The sequence below is a fragment of the Melanotaenia boesemani genome, chromosome 3 (assembly GCF_017639745.1).
Source record: "Melanotaenia boesemani isolate fMelBoe1 chromosome 3, fMelBoe1.pri, whole genome shotgun sequence".
Taxonomy (NCBI): Eukaryota; Metazoa; Chordata; class Actinopteri; order Atheriniformes; family Melanotaeniidae; genus Melanotaenia; species Melanotaenia boesemani.
This window is the reverse complement of record NC_055684.1, coordinates 4,249,582-4,265,355: the sequence shown is the minus strand read 5'-3', so window position 1 is coordinate 4,265,355 and position 15,774 is coordinate 4,249,582. Positions and strand designations below refer to the sequence as shown.

The following is a 15,774-nucleotide window of genomic DNA, read 5'->3' as shown; positions in this document are numbered from 1 at the left end:
ATTGGTCATAAACTGGCTGCAAATGAAAAATTTGACCTGACCATAACTCTGCATGAAAAGTTGAAGGGTCATTGCAGCGATTACAGTTCATCCTGAGGGGAACTGAAATGTCTATGCATAATTTCTTTGCAGCCCATACTTAAAGCCATGTATGTAGGCCTCATAGAGGTGCTAGAGGAAAAGTCAGAGAATCATGTGGGGAGCTATAAATATAAAGTTATATCACTGGCTATAAAGTGCCAAATACCTTAAATAGAGCAAGGAAATGATGAAAAAGATGTATGGTGCACCATTATGACTAAATATTCTTTTTCTGTTTTCAGAATACCTCACAAGTGAATGTCTGAGACGATGTCTCACAGTGCTGGGAAGATGAATTACCTCCAGCGTTTAGAGAGGCAAACACAAGCAAACGGTGCACAATCTCACAACTTCTAAGTTCACTGACCATCTGTGATGATCGGCAGCAACCTAATTGCAACTGCTCATCTCCAGTGTAATCAAAATTCAGGGAGCACATCTATAATCAAGAGCAATTAATCTGCTAATATCCCCCCAGTGTTGGAATAATGGGGACATTAACAGGGCTCATCTGCCACTGTTTGCTAGGTGGCTTGTTCACAACAGGAGACACAGAATGCTATCTGACAGGTATTTCTCAGCATTCATATCAGCAAAGTCAGTTTGAATAAACTACTGTCATCTCCCATAAGAGCTGATCCTGCACTGCAAATTTTCTTCTCACTAAACGGGTCTCCAACCCCTCCCCCAACGAAGCGGTGCATAGAAATTAGCCCTTTCGCAATTTGCAAACAATATCAATAGTGACAAGAAAGGCAAGAGATCATATACAGGAACATTTGTACGTCAACAGCAGAAAGCAGCTTTAGCGTACGCTGACAGAGAGGAAGCGAGTGGATGAGGGTGTCAAATAAAACCCATATATCACGAGAATAATAAGTCCTATCTGCCGCTGCTGGGAGGACGTACATGGATGTGTTTCCTTGCAGCTTGATTAGAAAATCACATATAGGCTATCAAACTACCCGCAGCGAGAGCAGTAGATTCCACCCGTCTACCCCCCCAAACTCAAACTGATTGGCTGGGGAGGGTTCCTCTACCTTATTCATTTCCCAGTGTGTGATAAATGGGAAAGTGGAGAGTGTAGAGAGTGTAACCAGCCGAGTGAATCAGCACTGTGCTTTTCATCAAGCCTTAAAGTCGAGTTGAAATTTTCCCAGCAATCAACAAATAGACGAACAAAAATACAACTCTGAATGTTGTCGATGTTTTACGTCATTAACTTCTTCACTTCGTTTTCGTAAACACGGCTGATGAGTTTTATAAGAGGGAGCCGTCATCAGTGGGAGGCTGAATCAGGCATCAGCACACATTAATAGCAAGGTGCACTCTGAGATCGCCCTCCATCTCCCAACATGCTGCTGACTTCCATTCATTCATAATAAATTAAATCTGTCTTTTAATTCAACAGAAAAAGGAAACATGCCTTAATTGTGATTTACAGAAGACAGAGCTGGTCAAGACTTATTTAAAATTCCATTATGTGATGTGTTTTCTGTTAAAAAGGGAATTAATGTTGAGAAACAAAGCAGAGTATTCTTCTTGCTGTAACTCGCACAAACTTAATCAGTGCCTTTTAAAATATTATATCAAATGCTTACTTGTAGGGAAAAAGTCAATTAATTCAGTTTTCAGAGCAACTACTTGATAACAGCAGAAGAAAAACAGAGATATTTTAGTAGACTGCTGAGGTATTGATGCTGCATTTCAAAAGATTTTATGACTGCAAGAGAAAGACAATTAAATGCACTGAACCTTGGAGCAAAACTCATAAACCACAGAGGAAGAAAGGTTTGACTTTATGAAAAAATCAGTTACTTCAGACTTGCAAAAAACATAAAAAGCTTAGAGTCTGGAAACAGGAAGGAGTTTCTGTAGCATTTTAATGCTATTCTGTAACAGGTGAAAGGTCTCATGCAGTCAGTATGAGCTTCGAATTCTGTCATACAATATAAAATCAACATCCTACTAGAACGTTAACTCTTAAAAATCCATTTAATATATATAAAAACTGATCAAAATGGTTGCAATAAATGTTTTTTTTTTTTTTTTTTAAACCGGGTAGAGGGCGGAAACTAAAGAATCAGCCTAAAATGTGGAGAAAGCAACAAAATGGCTTTAAATTGGACTTAATAATTTCTCTGATTACAGGGGTGGTTGCTGGCTTTGTGTCAAACAGGGTAAACGACGTTCATCAGGCACAACAGGAACTACTTTTTTCAAATTATCCAGAGTTACAAAGAGGAATATGGCAGAACAACAACGTCAGCTGAGACAATAAACTTACTGTTTAGTCCTGTAGAATCTTCATCTTCACTAGTTTAACCTCTTTTTGACCAGACCCTCCTGTAGAGGCAGCATAAGATACATGCAGTGCAGAAGATCTCTGCACATGCTAGCAAGCAGCAAACATGTAACAGGCCAAAATGACAGGAACTCAGCTAAAACATACTGCTAAGCATTGACATCCACATGAAATACATTTCAAACCCCAAACAAAAAACATGAGAAGCACACTGTCCACTGTGCGTGACTCTGACCATTGATAGAGGTGTCCATCATCATCATCATCATCATCATCATCATCATCGGCCGATGGCTTCCTGAGATATTTACCTGTGTAACACCTCTATTAAACACCTGGAAACCTGCTCAGGTTCACTTTTTACCTTCTACTGTAGCACAGTTCCTCACCAGGTATTACTTTACTCATTCCTAGGATTACTTTACTCATTCCTAGGATTACTTTACTCATTCCTAGGATTACTTTAGTCGTTCCTATGGTTACTTTACTCATTCCTAGGATTACTTTACTCATTCCTAGGATTACTTTACTCATTCCTAGGATTACTTTACTCATTCCTAGGACTACTTTACTCATTCCTAGGATTACTTTACTCATTCCTAGGATTACTTTACTCATTCCTAGGATTACTTTACTCGTTCCTATGGTTACTTTACTCATTCCTAGGATTACTTTACTCATTCCTAGGATTACTTTACTCATTCCTAGGATTACTTTACTCATTCCTAGGGTTACTTTACTCATTCCTACATGAACTGGTTTATACTAGAAATGATGTCGTTTTCTTTTAGGAGGAGATAACCATTTACATGTTTTACTGTGTTCCTGGTGAATTTACTCTTTTTTTATTTATTATTTTTTAATTATAAAATAAAAAAAGTGAATTTACTCTGACACAGTGACACTTCTGTAGTAATCTCACATGTGTCAGCTTTCTTTAGAGACTAACATTATACATACAGCCCTTGAAAATGCTGCTTTGCCACTCTGCTCACGCCCCCTGATATCCCATGAATCCCATATGATTTTCCATGCTGTTTTCACTCACCCTCTGGAGTTTCTACTGCTCATCCCTAGTGCGGCTGGAAAAACACACTAAGAACCCAGAAGTCAAAATGCTACCTTTGAGCTTTTAAATAAATTAGGTTTGTTCTCTATCTGTGACTTTTCTTTCCTTTATTTTCTCTTCAAATCAGAATATATATCCTCCAAGAGTGATGATTCTATATCTTTGGGGTTATGCTTACACCCAGCTGTATTCTCTAGGTTGTGGTGAGAAAAAGAAAAAGTGGAATTGCAGAGCAGGATCTTGCACATAGAATTTGCTTTAAAATCTCAGTCTCACTATAGTAAAACAGAAAAATTTGAAAAAAAAGAAAATTTAATGGAAAACATGTGAAACTATACAAAACCTTTTGAAACATGAGACTTGGACTACTCTCCCAAAGACCAATATGCTGAAGATCAATAATTCTATATGTCTACACAAGTCAGCGAACAAAGAAGGTCAGTGGAGAACAAATAACAATAACACAAGTGAACCGTGCAACCTCGGTGAAAAGAGGGTCGCAGTGAGGGTATAGTTCATTGAATATGTCAGCAAATCCCCCAGGAACCCGAGGAGGCAAGAACACTATTCCCTGTGGAAATAGGACAGAAAAACAGCAGCGTGTACAGAATAAAGCTGCCAAATGCATGGCACTTTATACCCAGCTCACATTCATTTTTAATGACGTATAATAAGTCACAGCACCGGAGCAGAAATGCAACCCTCATCCCAGACGATCTAACAACACAGGGACTTTTTCACACCGCATATCCTCTGACAGTACCGGAGGCGCCGAGGCAGGGAGCATCTCTGCAAACAGACAACAGCAACCCATGTGTCTCTGTCTCTCCGGTAATGACAAGACGGAGAAAAAGCCGAGCTCTTTTTGTCTTATCAGAGGGCAGCGACAAAGGCTGGATCTTTCAGAGATGGGTGTCCTTCTCCGTTTTGGTCTTCTTTTATTCATGATTTCAGACACTTCTGGTTTCTTTTTCTTTTGTTCCTAAAGCCAGAATGAACCATCACGTAGGTTTGCTTGCTGCTTGAGTAGAGAAACATGCATTTAAGACAGATGTCCCATGCTTTAGTGACCAGGTTGCCTGCTGAAAGAGCTGCAAAAGAGACAGTGATCAAAAATAAAACAGAGCAGGAAATACCTTTAACTGTGATGCTTCCTGTGCTGCTTGCCACTCCGAACTGGTTTCTTGCTACACAGGTGTAGAGGCCCGCATCAGATTTTGTTGCATTCCATATCCGAAGGTTGCCATTATCCAGGAAGGAGATCCTGTAGTTAAAAAAAGGAAAATTTTCTGTTATATGAAGTTGTTTTCTAAGTAACAAACGCTGCTGTGGATGTAATAAGAGGAGGATGTTGTAGCAAAGAACAGATTATACACATCAAAAACATTTCCTACTTTCTCTTATCAAGTTTTGTCTTTATTCAAATGACAATGATGAGAAATAGAAATGTTTTTTTTAGGCTGATTAAGTCAGCACATGGCTTCGAGATATGTGGGACAAAAGCGGCTTCCTGCCCTTTATGCAATGGCCACAAGTGCTTCAAAAAGGTCGAAAGGCCTCAACAAAAGTTGACATTTTCTAAATAACATGCAAAAATGGAAATTGCGCCCTTGAAAGCAAGGTACTGTGGGAAATCAAGGGTGGACCACCTCATCAAAGCACACTGAATTTTAATTATCTGAAATGCTCTGCTGATTCTGCAAGCTGTAAATATAAAACGCCGTCAGCCTGCGGAGGGAAAATGATGTGTGGCTGGTAAATTGCTCTGTTCACTTACGAACACAGTTGAGGGAGCCAACGCGTGCGGGGTCATGCACTGTTAGACGCCAGCAAGGGTTTTAGAGATTCAAGGCAACTGAATCTTATTCCACACAAACACTTAAAGCTGCAGCAATCATTTATTTCACAGGGGTAGCCCATGGTTACAGACTGCATGATGATTTACAAATGTTCCGATGTAACTTCAACCAGCTACACGAACAAGCTTTGATGAAAATATTGATTTTTCCCCTTTCAAAGTTAACTAAAAAGTAGTTTCCTGTTTTGAAATCAGACAAAAAATGAAATGTTACAGTACGATTTAGAGCTGACGCTGCTTTTCACTTGGAAGCACCAATTATAAGAAGCTGTTATGGCTGTAATGAAATACTGAAGATATAACAGTGCCACAGAGAAACATTCAAAGGATTTGATGACAAAGAGCATTTTGACAGATGAAGATTTTTGCAGATGTTGTTTCAACTCAAAATTCAGAGCCATAGTTGGAGTCAGACAAAAAAAACAGATTAATTCAATTTAACAGATTCTGGAGCAGTCGAACCTCAAATACTCATCTGGTGGCTAATCATCTGTCTTCTTATACCAGCTTTATCCATCCATCCATCCATCCTCACATTTCCATCCATCCTTTCTAACTCCCCTCTCATCTATCCATTCAGTCTTTCTAACATCCATTCTTCAACTCATCAATTTTTATCCCAAACTTTATCCCAAATTGGTCCATGCAGGTTAGACGTTGTAACGGTTTATTTGTAGGATTATCTAAACAATCAATGGAACTACTTGCTGTTCTTACACAGCACAGAAACTTAAACATATCACAATCACTGAAGTCCCTCCACTGGCTACCTGACCGATACAGACTCCATCTGTCATTTCTAATCAGTAATCTTATTACTGGTTTACTGAAACCAGTAATAGATGGATGGATGGATTGAAGAATTACTGGCAGTCCAAACACTACTTACCCAGTGTAGCACCTATACCTGCTTATTCCTCTAAGGGTCAGGGGGTGGGATGACAGTCAAAGAGGCTAAATTAAACCTACTGATAAGCCACTGGAGGCTGTATCCCTGACGATGCCATCAACTGATCTGTCAATAAGCAGACACTGGCAACTGTAGAGTGCTGGTGGCAAGTAAAAAAGTGACTACTCGTGTTTCACCAGCAACCAGCATCTGCTATTGCTTTGGCTGCATGTTAGCATGTCTTTGCTTAGAAGCTGGCAATAACTTGAATGAGACTAACAACCCAGCTTATGTCAGCACATAGCAGTGAAAGAAGAACTTAGGATCATGTTTGGGGTGTGAAAGCTGATAATTCGTGAAAACCTCAACTGAAAAACCCCATAAAAGCATCAGATTAGAAAAAGTTTGCATAATTTTACATTACCGGGTTATATTTATTCCATAAAAATTAAAAATTTCACCACAAAGTGCATAAAGAAGCAAATATATTTTTTTCTGGACAGTATTGAATCTGCTTTGGATTGCTGGGTTAAATATATAAGTTTGTGTTCTCATTGCTGATAGCAAGCATAACTTATCACTGGGCAGTCGAGTTACTGGCTTTGGCAATAATATAGACATACCAGCTTCTCAGCAGTCATGGTTTTATCTCCATTGGATGATGCCTACACAAGGTGTGAAGAATGAGGCAGTGTAAGACTTTGACGGGTCTCTGTTTCAAGAGACATATTCATCTACATTATTATGCTACCTCTCGCCTGCCTCTCACTTGTTAATCGCTGGGATAGGCTCCAGGTTAAGGTATAGAAAAAGAAAGAAAGAAAGAAAGAAAGAAAGAATGAATGAATGAATGATTATACTACTACTATTCATGCATGGAAAGTCAGCTTGAGGGGCTGATGACAACAGAATAAGCACCTAAAGTGATAAAAAACTAAGAAGCACAAAGAGCACAAACGACAGCTGTTCTGGACAAACTTTATTGTTTTAACAACAGCACCAACAGAAGATGGACCACTAAATACAACAGCTGCTAAAGCCCCACTACTACATTTCTTACTGAGGTGCCCCTTAATGACGGCTAACTCAGCATCTTGCATCCTACCTGTACTCTGTGATCTCTCTGGTCAGTAAAAGTCAGTGTGATATTGACTCTTGTCTTATTTCTTGCTCTGTCCCTTTCTCTCTTTCTTTTCCTCGCTTCATCCAATCTTGTCTCTTTTTATGTCTTTGCTGAATCAGCCATAACTTGTGTTCAAAACAACCAGTTTAGTTTATTTAATTTATTTGTATTTGCAGCTCATCATTACTGCTATTCTTCCTGGGGTCTAGCTTATTATCCATTCACAAAAGTTACCAATAAAGTGAAATAGTTTTGTGAATGGATATTAAGTTGGACTCCAGAAAGTTCAGTGTGTTGGTATCCAGTTGCTAGGATGTGACACGGTGCCATAAAGTAAAAAGCTGCTGTTAAGGAATGATCCAGGATGGAAAAAAAAACATTGTGAAGTTCAGTTTCTCAGCCTGTGGATGCTGCTGGGTATCAACTGCTCCAGGAATGTGCACAATGAATGACACTGTACCGTCAGAATGAATCAGAAGCACTGAGTTTTAAGGTTGGAGCATTATGTAGTTCGACTTCAAAGAGCTTGTTTTTTTTGCTGAAATCTGATATCCCATTTTTTAATTTATTAAAATAGTTATTTATAATACTTCTAAATACATTCAGCAATGTGTTTATTTCATGTGCTCAAATATAGTTGAATTTATGAATCACAATGTTGTAGAGATGTCTTAACTAATCTAATTTTAGCGTCTTATTGACATATTTAAAATCTGGCCGTAAGGATTAAAAATGGACTGATTTCAGGGGTTGATCTTAACTTTGAGAATAGAAACATCAGAAATTGGGATCTGTAAATAACAAAAATCCCATTAAAGAAAAATGATGATGCAATATAGCATCCAAATAAATCAATGCATGCATCAGCTTAGCATTCTCCACCAAGGATCTGTCCGCTGGTTTTAAGCGCTGGTGTTTACGATAGAATATCAGTAGAATGATTGGAATAGGCCAGCGTGGGTAAAAAAAAAAAGGTCCATAACAAGGTTTTAGTTCCAACCTGACCCTGACTGGATGTACTTGTGAAATGCTGTTGATACACTGTGACATGGTGGTATATTTTCCTCCAGCTTCACTGGGTTCTTTTTCAAGCAGTAGATGTGATAAGGAAGTGCAGAGACAGTTAGTGTAAGTGAATCTGCTTCTAAAACCACATGGTGCTGCTGAGTGGAGGCTTCTTGGTTTATATCTGGATGAGAGAAAAGTGCTGAATGCAGAGCAGCCAAAAATGACCATCAGTTGAAAGAGGGCGCATTTGCTGCGTAGGATGCTTCACAGTTAATAACATCAAACCTGATTAATTGGAAGTACATGGTCCAATAAATAGCACCACTGTCCCACAATTGACCATGATCGTGAACAGAATGAACACAATTTAGACACAAGATATACTTTAATTGCATCACTATAGGTAGGTAAGGTAAAATAGTTCTAGACTAGTTTCAGCTAATATGCATTACTTGTACTTTAAATTAAGTAATAAAGGGGATAAATAATTTTGACTACCTCTAGCCAAATTCAAGTCAGTACAAGCCTCATAGCCAAACCTCAACATAAGTGAATACCTGCATTCGTGCACTGGGTTCTGTGTATGGACAATCACCTTATCCTCAGAGACAAAACAGCTATCATGTGACTTGTAGATGTTGTAAGAGGAAGCTCCTCAGAAAGAACACAAATAGTGCCGCATGCAAGCACAAAGACTTAAATCCTTTGCAGCCCTCCGGTGGGGCCAACGCTGTCCTTGGCCATTCATGGCATTGTGTACCTTTTCTGTTGCTTTACATGAAAGCTCGCGGCAAGCCTTCCTTTCGTTGACATTCAAGAATAAAGGAGCAGACTGGCTGTCTGCACAAGTGTTCATCATTTCAGCGTGGAGCTAATGGGCGAACAGAGGAGGTCAAACACAGTAGAAGTCAACCGAAGCACAGCAGTACTGCCTAAGAGATTGAGAAGTACTATTAACACATCACAGGTTTTCTTTTTTGCCTCTGCTTTCCTTTTTCTCTGCCACAGCCAAGACAACTTGTTTGTATGATGTGGCCATTATGCGAGGAGACATTTGCCTCCCCCATCCCAGGAGAAGCCGGCGGAGGGGCAGGTATCAATAATTCACAGGTGAGATAAACACAAGTGCCACCCCTTTCATCCCTGCATCACACTGCTTTAATGGACAAAGCGATAATTCTCCTTAAAGAGGTGATCATTTCCAATGCTGCCAGATGTCAAAATGCATTCATGCAAATCTTAAATAAACAGGTGTGGCATTTTGGGTGCGATCAAGCCTTTAGAGGAAGAGGGGCTGCACAGTGTTGATCCTACCTGCACTGCGACAAGATGAAAGAGACAAATAACATCAGTCGCATAGCAGATATCACCCATCACTGTGAAGTGGAAATTGTGGTCTGGTCCATAGGAAGGCCCTGTTTTTTTATTTCCTTTCATTCTCCTTGACACACTCCTAACAAACCCAGCCACTGCCTTTTTGTAAGTTTCCATACAATCAAAAAGGCACTTTAAAGCCTTTTTTTATGTTTAATTCAGCCATATTTATTCTTTTATCTGTTTAATAAATTTTACATAGCAAGAGGAAATTGTGTCAATCCAAATAATGAATTAAAAAAAAGGGAAGAAAATTGTGACCTGTGTGCAGCTGCTTTGAACAAAAGTCTGGGTCTGTAATGCAGAGCAAGTTTCTCCTGCAGCAGATAGAGAAATCATATTAGCTTGCTCTCTACATAAACGTACTAACTCACTAATGCTGCCCAAGAACAGAAGAGCACTCATAAAAATTCAATGTGCAAATGGTATGAATAATCACAGATCAAGTTCTGATTTGAGACCTCCAAATGTACTGTTCCTGAATATTTATTGATTCTGAAAATCCCTGAAAGTTTACTGATAGCCTGACTGCAGAATAGAGGCCTGTATGCCTCTCTACTTCATTAACAGAGTAAATAAATCTGGCTTGTCGAAACAGGGTTTGAGATTCTATCAGTGAAATTACTCAGCCATGAGACCGCAGGAAGAGAGATTGTTGCCGGCTATGGTGATTTCGCCAAATAATTAGTCTCAGCTAAGGCCTTCTGTAAGATTATTGCCTTAGTGCAAACATAGCTCACTCAACTCACCGTTTTAGCAGGCATTCACTTCCAGTAAGCTCGATGGAAAAAATGAGTGAAAACAGCACTTCAGGGAATGTGTTTGATATTGTGTTATTCGACCATGGTAAGCTCACAGATTAAGTCAAGTGTGTCTGTGTTGGTATTTCTAACTCACACCAGTTGCGTCGACCTACCTGCAGGTGATGTTTCTAATCATAATTGTATCAAACGTCAGTGTTGGTAACACTGCCGGAGGCAAGAGGCTGTAATGTGGCGAGTGATGGGAGAAAAGAGACGAGGTCACCACATCCTTTGAGCCAGGGATGAAGGCTGGGGCCAAACTTCAGGTGTTGATCTACGCTCTTGACTTCTTTAAAAACCCTGAGGTACAGCAGGGGGGAAGGGGCTGTATGAGATAAATTGAAAGGCTGTTCTTCTTAGGTTCCCCACAGTGTACAGTGAGGTGGAGAAACAGCCTTGTCAGCAGCATAAATCAAGCCCAGCTGTGCAACGTTGAGCCCGGACACCAAAACCTGCAGAGCACGATGCAACTGCAGTACAAACGTCTTGTATGTCTGCTAAATGTCACAATACAAATAGAACACACCTTCCAGTACACTACAATATGGTCTTTTTGTTAGCTTTTCTGTCATTAAAGCTATTAGCTGACAGTGAAAGAACAATAGATAATAGCATAGTGAACAGCAGCTTATTTATTTTTCATAGTTTTCTTACAAACTGTAGATTAATACTGCTGTTGTCATCCAAGACTCAACATACAAATACAAAACATACAAATGGTCATTTAGAAAAGAGCATTACCACAAGGACAGGAAATGATTTGCTTTAACTTGATTTGAAATGCAAAGCTCTTCCCAAATAAAGTACCTGTAAGTCAACATGACTAAATCCCTCTTTTTTTTTAAAAAAAACCCAAAGAAGTTCCAATGATAATTCAGAGCTGGTGCTGGAGCCAATTCGGACGACCAGCTACTACTTCACTAGTTTCTGAAAGGTAGCAGATGCGTTGCACCTACTACAGATAATGACGATGTACTGCAAGAAGTATGGGATAAGCTTTGTGCCACTGGGGAGCGAATCTGAATTCTTTATGTTTAAATTTGAATCATTCAATTTGAATCTGAATATACCTGTTTGAATAATTGCTTAAAAAAACTGAATCCAAATTACCATATTTGATATTGAATCTTTGTTTTTTTTAATGTGTATTGTGGTAAAGTTGAAACTTTTGTATTTGAAAAATTCAGATCTGAAATACAAATTCAGATCTGAAATTCAAATTCAGATCTGAAATTCAAACTTTTGTGCCACACATCCGGGACCTGACGTGAGGCAAAACAAGTCGATCGCAGATGGAGTAACGTCAGTTTTGTGCAGTTGTTCTCAACAGCTACAAGCAGAGGGAGGGTGAGGGGAGGGTGGCGGCGGGGAGAGAGAGAAAGAGAGAGAAATGGAGAAACGCTAAGATCCAGGCCAGCCACTTTCGTTACAACGGCCGTTACTGTTTTTGTAGCGGTAGTTACCGTTTCCTCAAATGTTGCATATAATTTTAAATAGGTCGTCGACTGTCTTTCTGTCTCAGCAAGCAAGTAAGGTCACGTATCCGTTGATCGTAACATTTCATAAAGATACTGGCATGTCCACAGTGGTGTTTGAAGGACGGAGATTTAACGTTTGTGGACCCTGACCACGGCTGGTTGGGACGTTGCGGGACAACAGAATGTTCTCTCTCTCTCTCCCCTCGCCCTCCCTCTGCTTGTAGCCGTTGAGAACAACTGCACAAAACTGCCGTTACTCCATCTGCGATCGACTAGTTTTGCCTCACGTCAACTCCCGGATGTGTGGCACAAAAGTTTGAATTTCAGATCTGAATTTGAATTTCAGATCTGAATATGAATTTCAGATCTGAATTTTTCAAATACAAAGTTTCAACTTTACCACAATACACATTAAAAAAAAACAAAGATTCAATATCAAATATGGTCATTTGGATTCAGTTTTTTTAAGCAATTATTCAAACAGGCATATTCAGATTCAAATTGAATGATTCAAATTCAAATATAAAGAATTCAGATTCGCTCCCCAGTGGCACAAAGCTTATCCCATAAAGAAGTAGTCAAGGGTTACAAATGCTGAAATGTCAGAAGCATGGTCGGCTAAAGAGACTTGCCAGTAAACTTTATGGAGATCTAGTTTACTCATCTGGTATCTGGTGGCACCAATGTTATTCATACAGTCCTTATTCCTGGGAAGAGGAAAAGAGTCAAGAATGGTTACAGACTTCACTTTATGAAAATCGGTAATAAAACAAGGTCAACCATCAGTTTTATAAGAGCTCTTTTTACAGGGTTGGTATAATATGGATGTTGTTTTATGGGCTTGGCATTCTGTACATCTTTGTCATGCGTGGTCAGTTGTGTAGGTCGGAACATCACCAAAAATTACACCAACATTCATTGATTACAATCTTACATCTTCTTGTTGTTCAAGTGTCAAATGTTCAAGCTGACTACGTAGGGATTTTAACATTTTGGAATTTGGCAGACAGGTGGTCAAACAGGTGGATTTGGGTGCACAAAATCCATCATCTTAATCGGAGCTGTTAACATCCTCTGGCTCTGTTACAGCAGTAGACACGCACGTCAGAGTCAGAAGCTGGCCACGAATGGCACAGCTTAAGTATGTTCACATGACACACACGCAATTTACACCTTCGATTAGGTGTTTGGATCACGTAACAGTAGTCTCCTACACATTGTTGGATTTCAACGGGCCATCATATTTTGCAGACAAAGCAGAACCAAGAACAGGCAAAAGAGCACTAACTGCCACAGACTTGGAATTTTCTTTTAACAGATGTTCGGTCGTAAATCTGGTGTCATCCTCCCTTCAAAAGAGAGGATGACATCGGATGTGTCTCTCTTGCCGCTTCAAAACTTCTTCTGACTCTAGTGGTGTTGTGTCGTTGTTAGTCTTACCTGCTGTGTCACTTTCTTCGAGGAATGGTGACAGAACATCGAATCAGCAAGAGAAATGTCTGCATTTTTGTGTGATTGTGTGCATGTGACCACACAAGCTGGATACAGCTTGAGGTTCTGGGAAGAAGAGTCTGGTGTTTTACTGGCTATTGGGTCAGGTGACTTTTGTAATTTGGAGCCACTAAACTACCGGCGACATATCGACGCCTTTTATGGGCAGATCTGAACAGACAGCAATAGGACAGAAACCAGTGAGAAGTTTGGACTTTATGTAAATGCTGCTTACGGATCTGGGAACATACATTATCTCAACGCCACATAACACAGAGTTCAAACCACAAGCTAAGTGCTTTGAGAAGGGCAAAGCACTGGTAAGAATAACAGACCAGGATCCCTCTTGATATGCAAACTGGCAGCTGGGCAGCAGGTTCACGAGTCACAATGCCATCAAAAATGAACGGATCAAAACATGAATCAGGCACTTCGTCTTTACTAGAACAAGGAGCCGGTTGTTCAAACATAATCCGATTGGATTTCGGTTATTGGATAGGATCAAATCTTGAAAATGGGTCCTTCAAAAGGGAAATCTGGATTACAAAATCTGCTTGGATCAGGTAATCCAAACCTGGTTGTTATCGGGATAAAACCCTCAGTTTGGGTTGTATGAAACTTTTGAGTAGAATGTGGATAGAGGGTAGGATTACGAGACGGATTTCAAGAGGAAACTGCGGCAAAACCTCGTATTTGGACAAATAGCATCTTTGTAGTCAGTGCATATGCTAATAATTGTATGTAGCACCTGACTCGTTTAATCGTTAGAGGGATAAAGTGGTTAAAATAGGCAGAGGCTACCTATTAAGCCTTTCAGCATAGTAAAGCAAAAATAAAAATGTGGCATTATCATGTCCCCATAAAGTAAACCCCCAAACAAATTTGATAAACACAAATAAAAAATTAAATTTTCCAGTTATTCATCACTGCATAGTCAAAAAAAGAACCTGTCAAAAAATGACTGTATCCCTCTCTACATATCTTGTCTGTCCCTTATTCTGACAGACTGACTGAGGGTGGGCCGGTACTTCCACATGGGGCTTAGCTGCATCATCAGGTGCATCATTAACAGAGGGACAGTCCTTCTGGTCGCAATGTTATGCAGTACAATACATGCATGTATTACGTTACATGCTCCGTGGTTCCACTAGCAAGGCATGCAAGCCGTCTCTTCTGCCAGTTGTTCTTCACATGGCCGGCAGCGCACATTGATCCTGAAAAATGGGATTTTGGATCCGGGTGATCCGATCCAATTTCAAAATCCAGATAGCTTTTATTCAGACCCTCAGGGTCTTTGCAGTGGGGCTTTGCTTGCATTAAATCAGTCTACAATGACGTCCAGGTTTGAGACAGTAAAAGCATTCTCGTTTCTCCTTAACAGTGGATGTTTTGACAGGTTGTGACTGTGGTAATGAGTTAGAGCGGAATTTTCCAACACCAAGCAGAAAGGATAATTTGTGTGTGAGCGCGTCTTCACCTGCAAGAACAGCAGCTGACGTGAAGGACGTCCCCTTTTGTTAATTTAAATACAGCACAATGCGTTCATGTACACACTTATTAAATTTGTTTCCGCAACACTAGTTTCCGCAGGGAATCATAATCATTCGCTTTTAAGGCTACAAACCATTTATCAAAAGAATCCCTTTTTCTCGGGTAAATTCTATATGTGTCTGTCCCACAGCTCTCTGTTGACGAAACTTACGTCTCTAGGCTTCAGTAACCAAGGCTGCAGCACTGTGGTTTTTACTTTTTCTTAGTTCAGGCTGTCCTTTAGAGGCAATATCGCTACATTCTCCTGAGCTTTACCCGACAGCTTACACTGTAACAAAAGAGACCAAATATCTTGAGCCCATTGCAAAGCACCAGCAATACGTTCAAATGCTGCAAAATATGAATCCACTTCAGATTTGCAACAAGCAGGCACCAAGATAATGCACTTGCTCACAGAGGGGGAAGCTACAGGGCTTCCAGCAGAGGTGCGGTGCTTGTGCATGATCAAGCTGTTGCAGCTTCATAGCCTTCTCGGATTCATTCTCTATCTTTCTGATTTCCAGTTCAGCCTGTCTGGCCTGTCTGGCCTGTGTCTATGCTCTTTCCCGAGCCTCAATCTCAAGGCATGCCAAACAAACCTTCAACCAAACCCCATCATGGGCTCCAGAGGTGGCAGAAAAGAGTGGATTGTAACCAGAAAGATTAACTGGTGTCCTGTCCCGTTCACCATCCACAACATCCACCCCAGCAGCTGCAGTAGGAGTAAGAGGTGGTGCTTCATCTTTAGGGCTGCCCATTGTCAGA

At 40.1% G+C, this 15,774-nt stretch overlaps 1 protein-coding gene across 3 annotated transcripts in view; it reads right to left on the bottom strand.

Moving 5' to 3' along the window:
- The window catches only part of LOC121637452 (contactin-4-like), a 229,672-nt gene that overhangs the window by 33,532 nt on the left and 180,366 nt on the right, over positions 1-15,774 (bottom strand). For all 3 annotated transcript variants that reach the window (XM_041981642.1, XM_041981641.1, XM_041981644.1), the window contains exon 12: positions 4,592-4,719. In XM_041981642.1, coding sequence (XP_041837576.1) covers positions 4,592-4,719 — 128 coding nt within the window. The remainder of the gene's footprint in view (positions 1-4,591; positions 4,720-15,774) is intronic.